General features: G+C 37.0%; 1 protein-coding gene across 1 annotated transcript in view; it reads right to left on the bottom strand.

Annotated features, from left to right (window-relative positions):
• Prex2 (phosphatidylinositol-3,4,5-trisphosphate dependent Rac exchange factor 2) overlaps positions 1 to 21,954 on the bottom strand; it is a 318,249-nt gene that overhangs the window by 172,296 nt on the left and 123,999 nt on the right. The window contains exons 12-14 of the mRNA XM_045143485.1: positions 8,219 to 8,322; positions 7,152 to 7,201; positions 4,229 to 4,304 (exon numbers count right to left, since the gene is read on the bottom strand). Coding sequence (XP_044999420.1) covers positions 4,229 to 4,304; positions 7,152 to 7,201; positions 8,219 to 8,322 — 230 coding nt within the window. The remainder of the gene's footprint in view (positions 1 to 4,228; positions 4,305 to 7,151; positions 7,202 to 8,218; positions 8,323 to 21,954) is intronic.

Raw genomic sequence — 21,954 nt, 5'->3', positions numbered from 1 at the left:
TTAAAATTATTTTTAGAAAACATAGTTTTAAAAACCCCTATGGGGGCCAGAGAGATATCTTATCTTACCTGCAAAGCCTAAGGACCCAGTTGGATTCTCTAGGTCCCACATAAGCCACATGCACATGGTAGTGCATGTGTCTGGAGTTCAAGTTCGTTTGCAGTGGCTGGAGACCCTGGCAAACCCATTCTCACTCTCTCTGTCTCCCTCTCTCTGTCTCAAATAAATAAAATAGATAAATAAAATGTTCTTTTAAGGGCTGGAGAGATGGCTTAGCGGTTAAGTGCTTGCCTGTGAAGCCTAAGGACCCCGATTCAAGGCTTGATTCCCCAGGAACCACTTTAGCCAGATGCATAAGGGGGCACATGCATCTGGACTTCCTTTGCAGTGGCTGGAGGCCCTGGTGCACCCATTCTCTTTCTCTATCTGCCTCTTTCTCTGTCTGTCACTCTCAAATAAATAAATAAATAAAGTAACAAAGTGTTCTTTTTAAAAAATACCCGGGCTGGAGAGATGGCTTAGCGGTTAAGCGCTTGCCTGTGAAGCCTAAGGACCCCGGTTCGAGGCTCGGTTCCCCAGGTCCCACGTTAGCCAGATGCACAAGGGGGCGCACGCGTCTGGAGTTCGTTTGCAGAGGCTGGAAGCCCTGGCGTGCCCATTCTCTCTCTCTCCCTCTATCTGTCTTTCTCTCTGTGTCTGTCGCTCTCAAATAAATAAATAAATAATTAAAAAAAAAATACCCTATGGAGGCCCACTTACATCTAGGGAGCATAAAAGAAAGCCATTGCCTGGATGTGATGAAACAGCATTGTTTAAATAAGACATATGAGTGATCCATACAGAGATCAAAACTTAAATTACAAAATGTTTTACAAATATATTAATGCACTTATCCACTAAGGAGTTAACTCAATATCATGCTATTTTTTTATAAACCACTACACTAAAAGCAGCTAAGTAGGAAGTGAAAAGTGTTTAATAAGAGAAGTCATTACATTTTCAAAGAGGGTATCACAGCAAAACTCTGTGGGATCTTGAGCAGTCCACAAAGAGCATAAGGACTACTGTCTTGCCGCCAGCTCTTCACTCTCATTAAGCTGTCTAAATCAATTCAGTCAATACTGGTCAATCACAGTCTTTGTGGACAGAGGGCCACTTCACAATAAATTAAGCATTTAATTTGCCCTCTTATCATTCCACAGCTACATCCTTCTCCTCCTTTTCTAAGGCAATCCACGCTGTTCTAATTAATCTGAAGCTCTGTAATAAGGTTTGACTATGCCTGAAACTCAAATTTGGGGGCTATATACCATTAGAATTAAAAAGCTGCTGCGACAGATAAGAAAATGGCATGTGCAGTTATTCCAGGAAGTAGACAGCAGCTGTGCAGACTACAGCGCAAACGTGAAGAGATATGCACAGAGTTGGCTAAGTAAATTATCATGAGAACTGGGATCAGATACCATACATGTTGCTGGAACAGAGTACTGAAAAAAACTAAGAAAAGAATTGTTTCAACATGGTCTAGAATTTTGGAAACTAACCCTTAGAGAGTGAAAGTTTCAGTGTTTTCTAAAGTTGATAACTGACTCATTGAGTTCAAATTTCAATGTTTATTTGGAATTAGTCTTTGCTTCAAATAAATTTTCTGCAGTTTTCTCACATAACCCAATATCGTATAAGTTCGTGTGAATTCTACAACAGTGTAGCGTTAGGTGGAATTGTAACTATGTTACTGAATATAAAACTGATTCCGATTGTACATGGCAAGCAGCATTTAAAAATGATTGCTATTGGGGCTGAAGAGATGGCACAGCAGTTAAAAGTACTTGCTTGAAAGCCTGAAAGCCTGGGTTCAACACCCCAGTAACCACATAAAGCCAGATGCACAAAGTGGCACATGTGTGTGCAGCTTATTTGCAGGTCTGTACTTTGTTTGTAGGAGGCTCTGACACTGTCATTCTTTCTCTCTCTTTTTCCTTCTCTCTAAAATAAATACGTAAATGCATGCATCTGAACTTTATATTGTAGTAGCAAAAGCACTGCTGTGCCCCTATCCGGTTTTATCCCCTTATAAATTAATTAATTAATTAACTTAATAACAGACAAGCATACTGGGAAAGCCACTGGTCACATTGTTTAAGGTTTTATTCGAAAACCATTATTTGGCTTCATCCACAATATGAGCTTCTCATTGAAAAAGTTTATGCCCATTGAAATGCACGAGAATGCAGTCTTAAGAAGTGTAGAAATTGGGCTGGAGAGATGGCTTAGCGGTTAAGCGCTTGCCTGTGAAGCCTAAGGACCCCGGTTCGAGGCTCGGTTCCCCAGGTCTCACGTTAGCCAGATGCACAAGGGGGCACACGCGTCTGGAGTTCGTTTGCAGAGGCTGGAAGCCCTGGCACGCCCATTCTCTCTCTCTCCCTCTATCTGTCTTTCTCTCTGTGTCTGTCGCTCTCAAATCAATAAATAAAAAATTTAAAAAAAAAAAGAAGTGTAGAAATTAACATAAAATAACAAAAATCTTAAATTGCATGTGTAAAGAATAAAACAGGATTTAAATATTAACAGATAAAAAAAAGTATACATTTAACAGATAAACAGCAAGTTTTGTTATCTGCTTAACAAAATGGTTTTGTTACAAATAAAAGTGAGGCTTCTTAGGTAACTGACTTAAAGTTATGCGTAATGACTGAATTTCAACCAAGCATTTTCTCCTCCCTGAACAGTAAATTCAGTTCTAGTATATATTAGCTTTCTTAGTTTTTTTCTTTAATGAGCAGAACATACTTAATCTTTTAGTAGGTGGCCTATTAAAAAATTCCTAAGTATAATTATATTTGATAGTCTATTATGATGGGCTAAAAGTCTTAATTTTTTTTTTTTTTTACTCATAACATTTCACATTTTCTCAATACCAGCTGGCATCTTCTACCTACAAAAAAGAGAAATAATAATAGTAATAGGTCTGTACTTTGCAATTTTAAAATGTAAACAGACATAATATAAATCTTTCATTGTCAAAGTTCAACTGGTATCTAACAGAGAACATGACACAAGGAGATCAGAACCATTTGTTAGCACTAACAAACATTTAAAACAAATGAGCAAAAAGTGCTGCTTCCATGGCGAGTCTGACAACCTGAGCCAAGATGGCGTAGACAAACACTGAGGATACTTAAAACGTACAAAAACAGAAGAAGGTGCAGAAAGGTTTTAAGAACCAAAGGACGGAAGGGAATATGCAGAGGCATTGCTTCCCTGGCACAACTGAAGGCTGTTCTCACAACTCATAACATACAACCACATGGTGATTACCAGCAATCTCACCAAGAAAGATCCTCAATGGAGTGGGGACAAGGAGAAAGGAAATAATTGTACTAATACATGATGGACCCATACAAACTTCCTACTTAATACAAAATAAAAATATGTGAAAATGCAAAAAAAAAGTGTTGGAACATAGTTATTCAGTGATGTGCAAATTGTGCTATGCTGTGCTTTTGGTGAATTTCAGCTTGATATTTTAAAAACAGAATCTTTTTATATTTGCAAGAAAAAATAGCACAAAATTGTATGTCATTTATATTTAAGAACTGAGAAGCAGGACTGGTGAGGTGGCTCAGTGGTGAAAGGCATTCAAGCAAAGCCCACTGATCCTGATCTGCCTGCAGCAATGGAAGGTGGAGCCACAAAATGCCGAAACTAACTTCTTCTGTTGCAGGCACAAACAACCCTATCTCTATGAAGGAGGAGCTGAAGGAGAGCCAGAGCCCCTCTAGGTTGTTCTCTGACTTCCACACTGACACCATCACACCTATCAGTGCCAACACAAACAAATTAAAAACAGTAACTCAGGGACTGGAGAGATGGATTAGCAGTTAAGGTGCTTGTTTGCAAAGACAAAGGACCCTGGTTCAATTCCCCAGGACCCACATCAGCCAGATGCACAAGGTGGCACATGTATCTGGAGTTCGACTCCAGTGGCATGCCCATTGTCTCTCTCCCTCCTTTTCTCCCTTTCTCCCTCTTTCAAATAAGAAAAATACTTTAAAAAATAACTTGAAAGACTACCTAGATTCATATCCTAATCCAGCTTCATAATAATTATATAAAGTTAATTTACTGTGCCTCTTCTGAAAGCAGGTAGTAATTTTCTTAAGTACTCAGTTCCTATGCATAAAAGCAGCAAAGAACAAAACTCAGAAATTTCTGAATTTTTATTTACCTGAGCAATTAACCAGTCTATCAGTTTGTTGGCCATGACAACAGATTTGTAGGTCCTCAAATGGTAATCTTTATCTCTGTAAGGAAAACATGAGTGGAAAACATTAAACAAGGGGAGATGTGATTACAGGGTGATATCTTCTTTCAGAATGAGTATACAGAAGAAAAACTTACCAATGTAATCTGAACCAAATAACCAAAATATGTGCAAGTAAAAAACTATCATTGCATAAAAGAGGAGGAAGATCCATAGTAACATCAAAACAGCCATTTCTTTGTTCACATTTTCCTATATAAAACCTGATTATTGCTGTTATAATATTTGGTGATAATTTAGCTAGAAACATAGCACCTTAGTAATTTAGGAATAACAGAATTTCTCCCTTTTTAATATTTTTATTTATTTGACAGAGAAAGAGAAAGGGAGAGAGCAGGGGAGGGAGGGAGAGAGAGAAAATGGGCACACCAGGGCCTCCAACCTCTACATACAAACTCCAGACACATGTGCCCCCTTGTGCATCAGGCTAACGTGGGTCCTGGGGAATCAAACCTGGGTCATGTGGCTTTGCTGGTAAATGCCTTAACAGCTAAGTCATCTCTCCAGCCCAGAATTTCTCCCGTTAAGTCATGGTAGAATCTTCTACAAGTCTCTTCAGGGTATGAAGAATAGAGGAATAGCCTTTACTCTTGATACTATGTTCTCCAGGAAGACTAGATTTGCACTGGAAGATTATTCACTGGGCTCTGTGCTCTTATAAGCCCTCAAGTCTGACCTGAATTAGACACAGGGAAAACCACACAGAGTATGGGCAACAAAACTACACCCTTGCCCCAGGGAACAAGGGATTAACTGGCTGGCCACATCAGACTCCCAGTTCAGTAGACTTCTAGAACTAAGAAGTTACTCAAAGTTTTTAGAAACCCAAACATCTCATGATCAGTTCTGTGCCCAAGGGCAAAAATCTATAATTCATTTCATTTTTCAGGTCCAGATAAAAAGGGAATGAGAAAATGACAGTCCTTGTAAAATTTCAAAACATACAGACTACTAAAAGCTTAAAGTAACTAATAATTACTAGCTGTTTTTACTATTCTTTAGCTTCTGTCAGTAATTTGTTTACCAACTTGCATAAAAAGCTTTTGAGTGAACTAGGTTACTCAATAATCAAATGTTTCTTTCTGTATTTTGAATCTATTTCCATGTTTCAAATATCTTATCCCCTTGATTTTCCTAAGCATCAATAAGAAAAGAAAACAAGGGGTAGTCTCAGACCTCTCTTACAACTCTGATTCTTCACAGTCATTAATCTTTCTGTGTAAAATGAATTCACTTGTAGCAAATGCATACACTATCACATTCCATCTGCTTTGTTTTCTGTTGGTTTTCTCTTTTTTTTTTTTTTTTTTTTTAAACTTTTATTTATTTATTTGAGAGCGACAGACAGAGAGAGAAAGACAGATAGAGGGAGAGAGAGAGAATGGGCGCGCCAGGGCTTCCAGCCTCTGCAAACGAACTCCAGACGCGTGCGCCCCCTTGTGCATCTGGCTAACGTGGGACCTGGGGAACCGAGCCTCGAACCGGGGTCCTTAGGCTTCACAGGCAAGCGCTTAACCGCTAAGCCATCTCTCCAGCCCTGTTGGTTTTCTCTTTACAACACATAAACAATGGTAATTTATAGAAAAAGAATATTTCCTCTTTATCAGTTCTTAAGGAATTTCTTGATATGAAATGTCATATGGTGAAATGTATTTGGAGAACATATTTTTATACATATAAAGTCTATATAGTCACATATGACTTTGAAAATTTAATGTTTACTCCCTTCTATTTTCTTTAACAGGGTGAAAAATCTTTTAAAGTATTTTGTATTGTTATCCAAAATATTAGAAAGATATCTAACAGGATTATAACATAAAGTCAACAATACTTATAGTTTTTCAACTCTTTTTACATTGTGTGCCTGGAAACAGGCAAGACCCTATAGGTCCCTGCAGGACCTGCCTATAATGTGCACACACAGTATAAGAGCACATTCCAATACCCTGAGATACTAACTTCTAGAATCCTCCTAATTCCCCCTTGTCTTAAGCTTTACAATCCCTTAGAACTGAAAACTAGTTCTACACTACACTACACACATACAAACATTTGAAGTCTATAGCAAAAGTTGAAAAATGTCTTTATATTAATTTGAACATTTTTCATGCATTCTTTGAAAGTATGATTTAGTGAATATATTCCAAACAATATCTTATGACCATGTTCAATTTAGTTTATCATTATCACTTAATATAATCTACATGTAATACAAAAGTACAATAATATTCCTGATTATTTACTGTTAGTAATTCTACTACAAAAATCAAAATATTCCACCATCTTTATAGCTATGTATAAATTATTTCTGATTTTCTTCTAATATGAAAACATTGTAGGAAATAAAATTATGAAGTTATGTTAATAAATCCAACAGAATCCATAATTTCAAATACAAAATGTTGCCTTTGAATAGAGCCTATTCAAAGGAAATACTGTAATACATATTTGATGTGTGATTATACAGTTTAATTTAAAAAGGTAAATATTACTGTAAATATTTTGAGTAAACAGGATTTATAAACCTTTTTCTAATCATTCAACTGATCCTTATTAAATATTAACTGCATCTGGATGATTTCATTTTCAATTCTGTAACATGCTATGGATTAGTAGCAAAAATAATTTTAGAATGCATAATAAAGGAGTACACTGCATAAATAGAGTTTTGGAAAATTTTAGGAATATTTGAAGGTAAAGAACTGCTTTAAAAATGTGATTGAAAGTAAAATTTTCACTTTAGGAAGACAGGTAAAATAAACCAAGTTCTAACATGCAATTCAAACATGTCCATTTATGATTCTCAGAACTTAGAAATAAGACTCACCTTATTACTGGGGTAAATAGACTGTGAAGACGACAATATAATCTTACACCCTGTGTGAAATAAAGGCATGTCAAAAGCAAGTAGAATCAAGAGACATCTTAGCAAAACTTCAAACTAACAAATGAATTCCTATCAGCCTCCTAAAGTCATTATGCAATCTCATCTAATTTTAAAATATTACTCATATGTTTTAACACATAATAACTATTCAATGTTAATGTCAAATGTTAAATCCACAAATGTCTAACTTTAAACACATAAAATAGGATTTAAGTCACTAAAAATAGAATTAAACTGTACTGTGAATTTGTTGTATACATATTAGATTGAATGTTCTAAATTGTTTCTTAAGACTTACTTCAAACAGAAAGAGAATCCAAACATTAATAAATATATATAAATATAAATATAAATATATATATATAAATATATGTTCATTTAATATCAAATAAACATTGTAAAGTATATAACAAAAACAGGTATTACCTTGATTTTTGGACTTATAATCTTTAAGTCTATACAAATATGACCATAGCCTGCTACATTTGAAATAGTTTTCAAAGACTAGAACCTTCTGAGCGAAGCAATAGCACTCTTACTTTCATTTAGACGAGGGAAGAGAAGAAATTATCTAATACTAGAATTTTGAATAGAAAAGGTAATGGTGATTTAAAATTTTTCTACAGTAGAAGAATTTTTTTGTCACTCATCAGCTTCATGTCTTGCTTGTATGGCAACCAGAATTCCGTTATTATAAAGAATGAGGGGGCTGGAGAGATGGCTTATTGGTTAAGGCACTTGCCTGTGAAGCCTAAGGACCCATATTCAAGTCTAAAGACCCTGCAGGAGCCAGATGCAGTGAGTCAAGTGCAAGGTCGCTTTATATGTACACAAGGTGGTTCATGTGTCTGTAGTTCAATTACAGTAGCTGAGGCCCTGGCATGCCAATTCCCCACACACACACTCTTATTCTCACACTTGCTCTCTCTCATAAAACAAAAACAAAAACACAAAAAAGGCCAGTCTGTTGGGCTTGCCTCAAAAAAGAATGAGGAAGAGGTAATTACCTTAGAAATCACATCCTGCATCTCATTTCTTGGGTAAAATGTACCATCGTCATAGCGAAATCTATACAACATCTGCTCAGGCTTGAATTGGTGTTTATCAGTAACTGGGAACATAGAGACATTAATATTAATAGTGACTATCTAAAAAGCTACAGATAAGCATGTTTATGAAATACATATTCCCAAGTACTCAAACTTTTAGTTTAATGTAAGGCTTTATTTTCTCACATAGTCATGCCAATCCAATATTTTCACAGTCACATGTGAAGGTTTTTGATATTGAATATATTTAAAAATTACATAAATTGATGAGGAACAAATTGAAGTTATAAATATATACATGTGTAAGTATGAATAATTTATATATTTATACATATGTAACACACAAGATGTAATTTTGTATTTCTTCAGAGTACCCAAAACCTGAATAAAAATTATTCTTCAAAAATCAGATACTCAGCCACACTCTCAGCACTGGGGAGGTTGAGGCAAGAGGACTGCTTTGAGATCAAGAACAGTCTGAGCTACAGAATGAGCTCCAAGTCAACATTGGTAACAGAGCAAGACCCTGGCTTTTAAAACCAAAAAAAATATAAAAAGAGCAGATACTCCAGTGAGTTGTTTGATTTTTTTGATTCTCAGCCCTGGAAGTGAATTTTCACAACTATCTAGTCTATCACATGGTGATCAGGCCAAGACCACACATAAACCAATGCAAGACATTTATCTCATGTTTAGACCTTCAGAGGAGATTGTATAATTTCACTATGTAATGGATTCCAAAATTTTAACAGTCCTTATACTGATAAATGTGCTTTTTTACATGTCACTAAGATTTTCCCTCAGTGGAAAATGAGAATGGCCATCCCACATTGTCATCTTTGGGGTAAGATTTTCATATTCCCCATACTTCCTATCTGTAGTGCCTAATGGTTTCACTGGTGAATTCTAACAAATTCCTATATATGAATTGATGAAAATCCTTCTAGAATCCCCCCCTCAAAAAAGAAAAAAAACAGAAGAGAAATGAACACTTCAAACTCAGTTTATGAGGCCAGATAAGTATGTTACAAGAAAATACAATTATAGGCCAATATCCTTAATGAATATAGAGGAAAAAGTCCTCACTAAAAGAATATGAATCAAATTCAATACAAATAATAATCAAATTGCTCATGTGGGATTTCTCCCTAAAGTTAAAGATGGTTAAACTTTGACAGACCAGTAAGTATGATACACTAAGCTAACAGAAAAAGGAAAACAGCCATAGGACGAGCTCAACAAATGCAGAAAAAGCAGTTGACTAAAGCTAAAATCTCTGAACAAATTTAGTATAGAAAGAACAGACCTCAGTATAGCAAAGACTATATGTGATAACCTGAGAGTTACCATTATTACACTTAACTGGTAAAAGCAGAAAAGTTTTGCATCAAAGACCAGGAAAAAGACAAGAATGCTCATACAGACCAATTATGTTAGCTGCTGCCTCTTTCAGTTAGTATTAGAGCTTTTTAAAACTCTTGGTTTGTTTCATAAAGAAACACAAAGAACACGTTTCCTAGGTGACAGTGGTTCTCATTTTAACATTATCATAATGCTGAACTCTCCCCTGAGGGCTATTACCACTGGCCATTTTTTCAAAACATATGTTGTGTAAAGAAGGATAATCTAGAACTTCATGAGCAAGAGGAATGCACAGGCCTCTGTATGTAGTGACAAATCCTTCTTATGTGAATATGAAAGATTACAATAAATTCCTCTTGCTGTCTGTGTTCAGAGAGCACTGTGTTGTGAAGCCCCTCTCCCCAGGACCTAGTAGAAAAGCCAATGCATTCAGTTACATTTCTATTCAACTTAAGGCTGGAAATGCTAACCACAGCAACTAGACAGGAAAAAGAAATAAAAAGATCTCTAATTTGAAAAGAGGAACATTTACCTCTGCAGATAGCATGATGATATAGAAAATCTTAAAGAAACCATTAAATCTAACAACTGAGTTTATAAAAGTACAATCTGCACACAAGAATAAAAACTCAACACACAAGAACTGGCAGCATTTCCATATGTGAGCAAGAAACTATGCAAAAAGATTAAGTGGGGGCTGGATAGGTAGCCCAGTGGTTGAGGTACTGTTTCCAAACTAAGAAATAAAAATTATCAAAAAATTATCAAATTTGTAATGCCATCAAAAATCTGATATACTCCTTAGGAATAAACTTGGTCAAGGAGATTAAATGGTTGAAAACTATAAACATTGGTGAAATAAATTTAAAGTTATAAAAATATTCTGTGTTCAAGAACTGGAAAAATTAACATTATTTGAAAGTTTAGAACATTTAGAGTAACCTACAAATTGAAGTCAATTCCTGTCAATATTTTAATGCCGCTTTTTGCAGAAACATTAAAAAAAAAATCTAAAATCTGTATGGAATCACAAGTCACAAAACAGCCAAAACAATTTTGAGCAAAAGGAACCGAGTTATGGACAATTAATACATACTATGTAACATCCAAACATACTGCAAAGGAAATCAAAACACCACAGTACTAGCATAAATACAGGTATATAGACCATAGGAGCATAATAGAGAAAAAAATAGAAGAAAGCTCAAGAATATTCCCATGCATTTCTGGTTGACTGGTTATTGACATAGCTGCCTGGGAACACAAAATAGGAAGTTTCTTCAATAAATAGTACTGGAAAAAAGTGAGTATGTACAAGAAGATCGAAAAGGGACTCTTCACACAATTTGTAAAAATCAATTCAAAGTGAACTAAAGACTTAAATGTAAGATCTGTAAGGCTACTAGGAAAAAAGAATAGGGGAAAACTTGATTTGTCTGTTTTTTTACTTTTTTTCCATTTTTTTAAATGTATACTCTTTTTAAAAAAAATTGTTAATTTTATTTATTTATTTGAGAGCAACAAACAGGGAGAGAAAGAGGGAGAGAGAGAGAGAGAGAGAGAGAGAGAGAGAGAGAGAGAGAGAGAGAATGGGCACACCAGGGTCTCCAGCTACTGCAAACTCCAGATGTATGCACCACCTACCTTGTGCATCTGGCTTACGTGGGTCCTGGGGAATTGAGCCTCAAACCAGGGTCCTTAGGCTTCACAGGCAAGCGCTTAACCACAAAGCCATCTCTCTGGCCCTCAATGTATACTCTTATTCTAGCCCAGTCTGACCTGGATCTTACTCTGTAGTCTAAGGCTGGCCTTGAACTCATACTAATCCTCCTACCTCTGCCTTCCAAGTGCTGGGATTAAAGGCATTGTCACCATGCCCAGCTAATGTTTATTTTTATTATTTTAGGTTATATTTTGTTTGGGGGATTGTGTGGTGTGGATATGTGCAGTATCTCATATGGGCATGCAGATATGAGCACTCTGTGTGCACACAGGTGAAAGTCAAACTACAATTCTATCATTCTTCTATGTTGTTTCCTTGAGAGGAAGTCTCTCACTGAACCTGGAGCTGTTTATTTTTATTTTATTTTATTTTTATTTTTTCCTCGAAGGCTAGATAGCAAGCATGCCCCATTGAATCTCCTAATTCTGCTTTACTCAGCACTGGAGTTACAGGTATGTGTGACCACACCTGGCTTTTCACATGATGCTAGGGTTGAATTAGGTACTTGTGCTAACACAGTAAGCGTGCTTACCCACTGAGCCGCCTCTCCACATCCAAACCCTGGGTAAACCTTCCTGAAATTGATCTGGCAATGAACTTTTAAATTTGGTCCTAAACATGTAGTCGACCGAAGCAAAAACTGACCAGTGGAACTGCATATAACCAAAAAACTTTTTCTAGCAAATAAATAATAAAATGAAAAACCCTATGGAATAAAAAAAATGGGAAGTATGTATCCAATATAGATTAAAATCTAAGTATGCATGGAATACATTAAACTCAATATCCAAAATACAAATGACCCAATCAAAACTAGACAAAGAATCTAGAAAGATACTTTTAAAAAAATTCATTTATTTGAAAGTGACAGAGAGAGAAAGAGGCAGATACAGAAAGAGAGAGAATGGGCATGCCAGGGCTTCCAGCCACTGCAAATGAACTCCAGACACATGCGCCCCCTTGTGCATCTGGGTAAGGTGGGCCTCTAACTGGATTCCTTAGGCCTCACTGGCAAGCGCTTAACCACTAAGCCATCTCTCCAGCCCTAGGAAGACACTTTTAAGATAAAAGAATAAATTCAAGTGATGAGAGAGTATATGAAAATGTGCTTTGGTTATCTTACACACAGAACAAAAAATAAATGCTTTGGGAAGAAAAAACTGAAAATAAACAGAATTGGTAGTTGAAAGAGCACTTGCCTAGCATGTGCAAACCTCTGCACCTCACTGCACCTCATAAACCAGGTGTAGCAGTTGCCACTCATAATCCCAGCACTGGAGAGTGGCAGACAGGAAAATCAGAAGTTAACGGCCATCTTCCTCAGCTACATATACAGTGAGTTCAAGGCCAACCCGGGCTACATGACACCTTGATCTTGAAAAACAAAAGGCAACAAATAAACCACAAAAAAATCTCAGTCTAAACTTAAATATTTTATTTAGAGAGAATGCTACATTCCCAGAAGCCCAGAAGAGATAATTGTTGCTATGAGCTATGTCTTCATGATTGGAAAGAAAACTTTAACTCTATACTAAAAATGTTGAAACAGGAGAAAGCACTGTCATAATTAGCTATATGTGGTGGATGCAGAAGCATTTCCAAAGGCTTGGAAATACACATATGCCCATGAATGGACACACACACACACACACACACACACACACACACACACTTAAAGTTTCTGCTCTTTGATCCAGTTCTGATCCAGTTCATGAGAACCCAGTATATGAATTAAGGCTATAAAATTGAGTCAAGACTGTCCCACCACCAAAAAAATATAAAAGAAAAAAAAAGAATTGGGACTGGAGAGATGGCTTAGCAGTAAAGGTACTTGCCTGCAAAGCCAAAGGATCCAGGTTTGATTCTCCAGAATCCATGTAAAGCCAGAAGCACAAGGTGGCACATGCACCTGGCGTTCATTTACAGTGGGCTGAGGGCCCTGGTGCACCCACTTTCTCTCTCTTTCTCTCTCTCTCAAATAAAATTTAAAAAAATTTTAAAATACAAACACTGACAATACAGCCTTTATATTTATAGAGTAACCTATAAATTTAAAAAGGCATGTATAAAAAGTGTAATAAAGAGAAATACTATGCTTAAAAATCCATGACTTATTTCTCTTATTCTACCTATACCATTTTTATTCTTCAGTATTCATCAAAATAAATTCTCTTGATGTTCAAGAATTCAAAGAAACTGGGCCCAAATGTCTCTCACCACAATACAACAGGTGATAGACTGATGACTCACAAGCCTGTGCTAAGCTCTTAGGCACCCATGGGGCTTGAGGTATCACAGCCTTGGGCTAATGTTCAGCTCTTAACTGTTGTCTTGGGGAAAACACAGCTAACAGAAGAGGTCTGAATTCAAATCTAACCTCCTGACAGGGGCTTTTTCTAGCAGAAAAATGGATTTACTAACCAACTACAGTTAGGGTCATCTTGAAAATAAAGATGCCTGGAGCAATCTTTTAGACAACTGCAAGGGAACAGGAATGTGCAGCAACCATGACCTTCTAGACAGTGGAGGGGAGTGCAAGTGAGGAAGAAGTACAGAGTGTGGTTTGCTAAGTTATTCAGCATAAACACTCCCAGGCTCTGGCCAATATCAAGCCTCCCACTGAGAAGCACTGAACATGGAGCTCACTGTGCACACCACTACACAGTATTTCTACTGCACAGGAATAGACACAAATGATCTCAAGTGCTTAGGTACCAGCAAAATGATATGAAATAATTAAGAGGTGCCAGTTTCATAAATATGTTACCCTTTTTCATTATATAAGTATATCCTCATGCAATGTCAATGTTGACAATAACTGTGCTTAGCAACCGGCCAATTTGCAAAATGTTTTTAATTTAATTATCAGCTCTCAGGTGCTTATACAAGCAACTTTAGCACACTACAGAATATAACAAATGAGGTCTCTCAAATCTGAATGAAGCATTTTTACTGTTAGTAGCAGAGTTTGGCAAGGTGAATATTAACAGCATGCTATGGTGAAAATTTATATTACTTCAGTCCAAGAATCCTTACCACTGCCTCAGATGTGGTTGTCAAAAACATAGGCAATGTCAGCCTATGGTGGTGCACGCCTTTAATCCCAGCACTCGGGAGGCAAAGGTAGGAGACTTGCCGTGAATTTAAGGCCGCCCTGAGACTACATAGTGAATTCCAGGTCAGCCTGGACTAGAGTGAAACCCTATCTCAAAAAAACAAAAAGAAAAAAAAGGCAAGGTGAGAAAGACAAGTAACACTTAACTTTTCTTTCTTTTTCCTCTTATTCTCTTTTAAACAAATGGTTCATTCAACTTTATTTTAAGAATTCTGTTTTCACAAAAATGCAGCTGGAACCCACACATGTTCAGTCACTAACACACTTGGCTCATAATTCTTCATTCTAATGGGATTACTTTCTTAATATGAAATTGCTCTCAGCTTAGGGGAAATCAGAGACACTCAAAATCAATTTTTCATAAAAATTCTACATGCCAAATCTGATATATTGTCACTAAACAAATCCTGATTATAATATAGCCTAGACCAGCAGAGTCAAATGGTAACAGAAGAACAGTATTAATAGAAAGTATGATTTTCACAGAGATTGAAAAAAAGAAACATCTCAAAATTCATATGGAATGGCAGGAGACCTCAGATATCCAAACATGTCCACAGCAAAAAAACACCTCTGGCAGTATCACTCTACCTGACCTAAAGATATTATAAAGCCATAGTGACAAAAATAGCATGGTAGTGGAATAAAAACAGAAACATAGATGAGTGTAACAGAATTGAAGACCCAGGCCTTAGGCCAAGTAACTACAGCTGCTAGATCTTTGACAAAGGTGCCAATAATGTGGACTGGAGAAAAGATAGCATCTTCAACAAATGTGTTGGAAAAAGTGGATGACTATATGTAGAAAAACGAAAATATATCCACTCATTTTACCATACACAAAAATCAAGTCCAAAAGTATTAAAGACCTCAATATAAGACCTGAAACTTCAACAACTGGAAGAAAAAATAGGAGGCACTCTCTATGATGTATCACTGGGAAAAAACTTCCTGAACAAAACCCCAGTAGCCCAGGAAATTAAACAAGCACACAACCAATAGGATCTCATGAAACTAAAAAACTTTTGCACAGACAAATATGCCATAAACAGAGCCAATAGATTACCCACTGAATGGGAGAAAATATTTGCCAGCTATACCTCTGACAGAAGCCCAATATCTAATATCTTCAAAGAACTCAAAAACTAAACCATAAGAAAAACAAACAACTCACTCCAAAAGTGGGACAGAGAAATAAATAGGAAGTTCTTAGAGGAAGAATTACAAATGGCTAACACACATTTAAGAAAATATTTAACATCCTTAACCATTAGGGAAATGCAAATTAAAACCACTATGAGACTCTACCTTAACCCAGTAAGGATAGCAAAAATTAAAAAATCAAATGAAAACAAACGTTGGTGAGGCTGTGCAGAAATAGGAACACTCATTCACTGTTGGTGGGAATGTAAGCTGGTACAACCACTATGGACATCAATACAGAAATCAAGACTCCTGTAAAGGATGAATACGTGGTTACCAACAGACCCTATTATTCCCTTACTGGGCATTTACCCTCAAAGCTCCACACCTCAGTTCAGAGGTATCTGCTCAACCATGTTTACAGCTGTTCAATTCATGATAGCTAAAAAATGGAATCAATCCAGGTGTCCATCATTGGATGAATGGATAACCAAGATGTGATGGAATCTACTCAGCGTAAGAAAAAAAAATGACACATTGAAATTTGTAGAAAAATTGTCAAACTTAGAACAGATCATTCTAAGTGAACTCACACAATCACAGAAAGACAACCGTCATGAGGTCTCACTCATCTGCAGTTCCTAACCTGGATCAGCCCGAGTTGCTGACATACCTGAACAGTATCTCGAGGCTTGGACAATAGGAAGGGGAGGGCTTGGGGAAAGGGGAAAAGTGGGGGAGGAGGACACAAAACTGAAATCAAATTGAACTGGTACCATAGAATCCTATATCCTGGAAGTGAGACTAAAAGGTGGAACCCTCAAAAGGACCTTAGGGGGAGCACCAGAACCGACAGTCCCTTAAATTTCTCCTGTTTCTCTTTCTTCCCTTTTTCTTCTATATTTTCCCTTGGCAGTGGGTGGTAATTCTTTGTACCAGGATGTGGATTATATCTACAATGGGCTATTGATTAGAGAAACCTGCTAGACTTACCAAAACAAACAAGACAGACTTCTGTCAGAGCTCTTGTTTATCCATCAGAGATTAATGGTAAGACCCTACTGCTGAAGACACCACACACTGTCAGCATGGACCATGGAGGAACCTGGTTGGATTCCAGAGAAGAGCCAGTCCCCAGAAAATTAGCCCATCTAGTGCTGGAAGGTGCTACGTGAGCTACCAGGGGAAAGTGGCCAACATCTTGTCAAGCAACTCAAAGTCTAAGTGACTCAGGAGCAAACAACCTGTTGTGATGCTCACACAAGTGCAATAGTGGCACACAGCCATGGTGGGTAACCAACTGCTCTTGCACTGGCTAACAGATCTGGTCAGTGGAAATGAAACCATATCTGAAACTGGGAAACAAGTAAGAATCATATCCAGATAATGATTCTGCTTTCCATTGTCAAGCTCCTACTAACTTTGGTCATTAAGAGGGTCTACATCCTTTAAATTCTGTCTAAATTAATAATGGTTATCCCATTTAACTAGTGCTAACTTCATTCTCCACTGGATAATCTGCTTCTTTTTTACAGACAGAAGCTGGACCTGAGGAGACCAATGACCCAGTGTACTCCACCCCAGATGAATCCAGAGGAGTTGGGGAAATGAGTAAGAGTGCTGCTTTCTTAGTGAATCTGGTATCAGCACAAGGGTGATGGAGATACACACTGAGGACACCAACACCTACCAAGCCAGAGATTCAGAGGCTTCTAAGCGTCCATCACTGAAATAGACTTTAAATGCTCCCAGCATGGCTCAGGGAATTTTGTGGAGGGGGGGGGATTATTAGAGCCACACGTTGGGACATTTTGCCCAGAGACATTGCCTCTTCCTGCACAATAATGCATGATCCACAATCCTCATGGCACTGACCTGCATCCCTAACAAGGAAGGCCTCTTTTGAAAAGGGACAGGGAAGAAGGAAAGGATGGTACCAACATGTGTTGTTTACATACTAAATATGTCCACATCTAATAAAAAAAATAGATCATTTGCAGAAGTCTTTATCCAGTTTTCAAATTCATTGTTTTCAAAAATTTGTATTTTCATTTTTGTTTAAATCATTATTTAATAGGTATTATTTACCTTGTTCTTATGGCTCCATAGGCAATGAGTTTAAGTAACTATACTATTTAGTTTAAAAACACTTTATTCATTGTGTTTCAGTTGCAATCTAGAATGTCCCTCTCAGGTTCATGTTATGGTCCTTAGTTAGTGACACTGTATTGTGAGGTTCTGTAAACTTTGAGATAATGAAGCCTAAATGGAGGAATCACATGGGTGTGTGCGGGGGGGGGGGTGGGGGGTACATTATATTATGCCTGGCTACTTCCTGGCTTGCTCTCTCTGATTCCTGGCCCTCTGTGCTGTGAATAGCAATCCTGTGTCACAGGCTCTCACTGCCCAAGCATGAGTTCAAACCCCTGGCAATCAAACCCTCTGATTGTGAGTTATCTGCATGGTTCTTGTCAGGTATTTGATCACAACTACAGAAAAATAATCAAGGTAAAAATTGATAAAAGAGAAGTAAGATTGTTTCTGCAAGCAAACTTGACCATGTGGTTCTTAAGGTTTTGGATGTTTCTTTTATTCTTTTTTTTTTTGCAGTTAGAATCAACTTTTATTTTCAGTAGCCCTGATTCCATTTTTTCTCACAAAATACACCTAATATGTTGTTTGTTTGTTTTTTTAAATTAGTTTTCTATTCAGCAAATACAGGCAGTTTGGTACCATTATTAGACTCATCTGTGACCTACCCCATCCCCATTGGCCCCTCCTTGTTGAGGTATATGGGTCATGCCTTGTGGAGTTAGCCCACAGTGATTGGTACGATAAATGTCTCTGCATATCATGACCCAACATGTGGCTCTGACATTCTTTCCACCCCCTCTTCCGCAAAATTTCTCTGAGCCACGTTGGATTCATTTTTGTTCTGCTTCAGTGATGAGGTGTTGGGGGCCTCTGAGGCTCTGGCTCTCTGATTTGGTAGGAGTTGATTTTTCTCTGTATTGGTCTCCTTCCCCCTTGTGCTGGTATCCGGTTCATCAGGAAAACAGCACCCTTGCTTGTTTCGCTAATTTTCCTTTCACCAGGGCCCTTTTGAGGTATGATGGATCTTTCAGAGAAGGAATGCAGAAGTTTGGAAATGTAGGTCACTGAGTTTCTAGAATGCTTTATGTAGAGTTTGTCTGAAGATTCTGGAGGGAGTGTAGCAGACTAGAACACTGGTAGAAATGTGGCTAGTAAAGACCATGTTCTTGAGCTTTCGGATGGGAAAAGCATTCTTGTGGTAATTATTGCAGAGGCCATTTATTATATTCTGACAATGAAATTATAATTTAAAAGTAATGGATTAATTAAATAGCAAAGAAAATGTCAAGCATGTGAGCTATGGTAAGTACTTGCATGCTGGTTTTAGTCATATTTATAGTGACAGCTGGGAATAAAAGGCAGTGGCGAGAGGGAAAATGCATAGTTTGGCCAGGAAAAAAGAAGTGCGGTAAAGCACATATCCTGTAGTAGAACAATAGAAAGGGTTTCGAGAATCAGAAATCCCCTTCTTTCCCCACCCCAGACTAAAGAGTGTAAAGTCTTTGACAGGTTTATTTTTCCCCCTCCATAAGAAAGTGTCTTTAGTGTATGCTGTTCTCACTATGTGAAATGGAGAAATATTTTCCTGTGATCTGATGCCCAGTAACATAGGCTGCTACAGCCATGCTATAACAAAAGGGTCCCCAGCACTCCTTCAGTTGGCCAAAGAACTTGGTGCCATTTTATGTGATGCTGGTTTTTCAGGCCTGAAAAATGCCAAGCACTTCAAGATAATGGAGTCTTGCTGACATTGCCTGTCTCATTCCTCTGTCACACCTGTCAACTATTTATACCATTATAAGTACTGGGAGTAAATATTCATTGTTCATGAAAAAAAAAGAAAAACAGAAAGTACTGTGTGCTATATTTCTCAGGAAAAATAAAAAGATAATTAGTTGTAAATATCACTGTTTGAAACTATTTTAAATTCTTATAATGTAAATATTTGAAGGGTTCTTGCATTTAAAATTATAAAATAATTTTTAATCTGAACTGTATTTAGTAATTTCAAATCAAAACCTTATTACTGGATAAAGTAGTGCCTATGGATGAGGGGATAAACTGACTAGAATTACCATATTCTTGTGACAATAAAAACTATTATATTTGATTTATGTTTACCATCGTGGGAAGAAACTAAAAGTACTATAAGAAACACATTAACAGAACAGCCAAGGGTGGGACTCTCTTTGAAACTCTTGTGTCCTGATCTGTCAATAGTCATGAAATTAAGAATAGATCCATGAAGATAATTAATAAATATTATTCCAACTACACTTTTCTCTAATTTGAAATTTATTTAATTGTATTTGACTAGCTATTCTGGACTTTAAGAAAAGTAAAAATGCAGTTCTGTTGTTGTTGTTACATAAATGAAATTCCACCATAATCACTGTCATTCTCATTGATACAAACCAATTTCAGCTGAAAAACTGAGAAATGACCTATGAAAATTCCCATTGCAAACAAAATTGTGTTAAAGGCTAGTTTTGTGGGTTGGAAAGATAGGTTAGTGTTTACTTGCCCACAAAGCCTAAGGACCCAAGTTCAACTCCCCAGATCCCACATAAGCTAGATGCACTTGGTGATGCATGTGCAAAGTCGTCCATGTGCACAAGGTGGCACACACATCTGGAATTTGATTGCAGTAGCTGGAATTGGTGTCAATTCTTTCTCCCTTGTTCTCTCATAAAAAATTTAAATCTCATTTTGTGGTGAAGATATGCTAATGCCACTATGCAACATACATGTGTAGTGTTATGTATATGGAAGCTAATACACACACATAATGATTGCTCTGTCATTAGTATCATTCCACAGATCTGTGGGACTTAGAACTATGCCTTCCCTGGCAACAACTGGGTCAGTCTTTATCAAACTGGTTTGCTTTTCTTTTTCATGTTTCCCAGTTTCTCTTGCAGGTCAAGGGTGACCATGTAGGTGAGTGGTAGAAAGAATATGTGCACAGAATTGATTCACAAGTGATAAGCACAAGTAGACTGAAGTAGGCTGGGCCTGCATTAAACACAGCCTACGCGAGGCAGAGCACCACAGCCTACGCTCCATCATGGACTTCTCGTGAGTAAAAATAAGCTTCCAGACTGGAAGCTATTGTCTATCTTATGGATGCTTGTTACAGGAGATAATGTAAAACAATTCAGATTTTTTTTTCAAAAATCTCAAAATCTTTCCACCAAAGAGGATATTCCAAAGGAAATATATCAGTAGCTGAATTTCTTGATAGATAGTATAAAAAGAAAGATCATTAAAATACTGTGTACATGTTAAGAAGTAAGAAAGTTTGCTAGTTCAGGTCTACACACTTTAAAGTGTTTAACATATACAATAACATTAGTAGAGAAAAGACTTTTAGAAGACCTCAATAAACATATCTTTGTTTTTTGCATTTAGCTAGATTGATAATACATGACCTAAATGGGAAAGACATCACCATTTCTGAAGGTTGTTTGATTGAACTTTTCTCCATGCTCCCTACTTCAGTTCAATTTTAACCAAGGCAAAGAAAACTGTTTGAGGAAATAGAACTTAATCACCCCTACTATAAACGTCACATTATGCTCAATAAATATGTGTAATTATTATGAGTCAATCAAAAATGTTCAATAAGTTAAAAAATAAGAAGGTAACACATTTTTGTTCCCAAGGGGCCAAGGGGAAATGAGAGAGTAAAACTATCTAGCTCAACATCTCCTTTAAGTAATTATCATGTTATCATGCTTTGAGAATGGAAAGTCCACCATAGGCTCATGATCTGAATTCTTGGTCCCCAAACAGCATTATTCTTTGGGCAGTTCTGAACCATTAGGCGATAGTAAGGAGGTAGAGGAAGTAGGTGCCGGGAGGTAAGTCCTTGTGGTTACAGGATCCCTGGTCACTTCCTGTGCGACCTTCTCTGTTTTCTGCTTGGCTCAGACATGAGCAGCTCTCCTGTTTCACAGGCTTCTCTTATCATGATGTTCGTACCAAGTACATGGACCAGCTTATGATGTGACCCTCTGAAACTGAGTCAAAATAAATCTTTCTTGCTTTAAGTTGTTACATCAGGCATTTATTTTAGTCCCAGTGGACGAAAATATAGTTCATACAATTGTTGGCTAATGCTTTCTATCAAATCTATTGCTAAAAGCACCAGAGTAGGAAGTACATAAAGAAATATTGAAAGTTCATAAATTAACATATTAGAATGATGAAACTGAAAGGAGAGCTTCTAGGTTAGAGGGTCGTCAAAAGTATGGG

The sequence above is a fragment of the Jaculus jaculus genome, chromosome 2, assembly GCF_020740685.1.
Source record: "Jaculus jaculus isolate mJacJac1 chromosome 2, mJacJac1.mat.Y.cur, whole genome shotgun sequence".
Lineage (NCBI taxonomy): Eukaryota > Metazoa > Chordata > Mammalia > Rodentia > Dipodidae > Jaculus > Jaculus jaculus.
The sequence above is the reverse complement of the archived record's forward strand: the minus strand, read 5'-3'. Positions and strand labels throughout refer to the sequence as shown.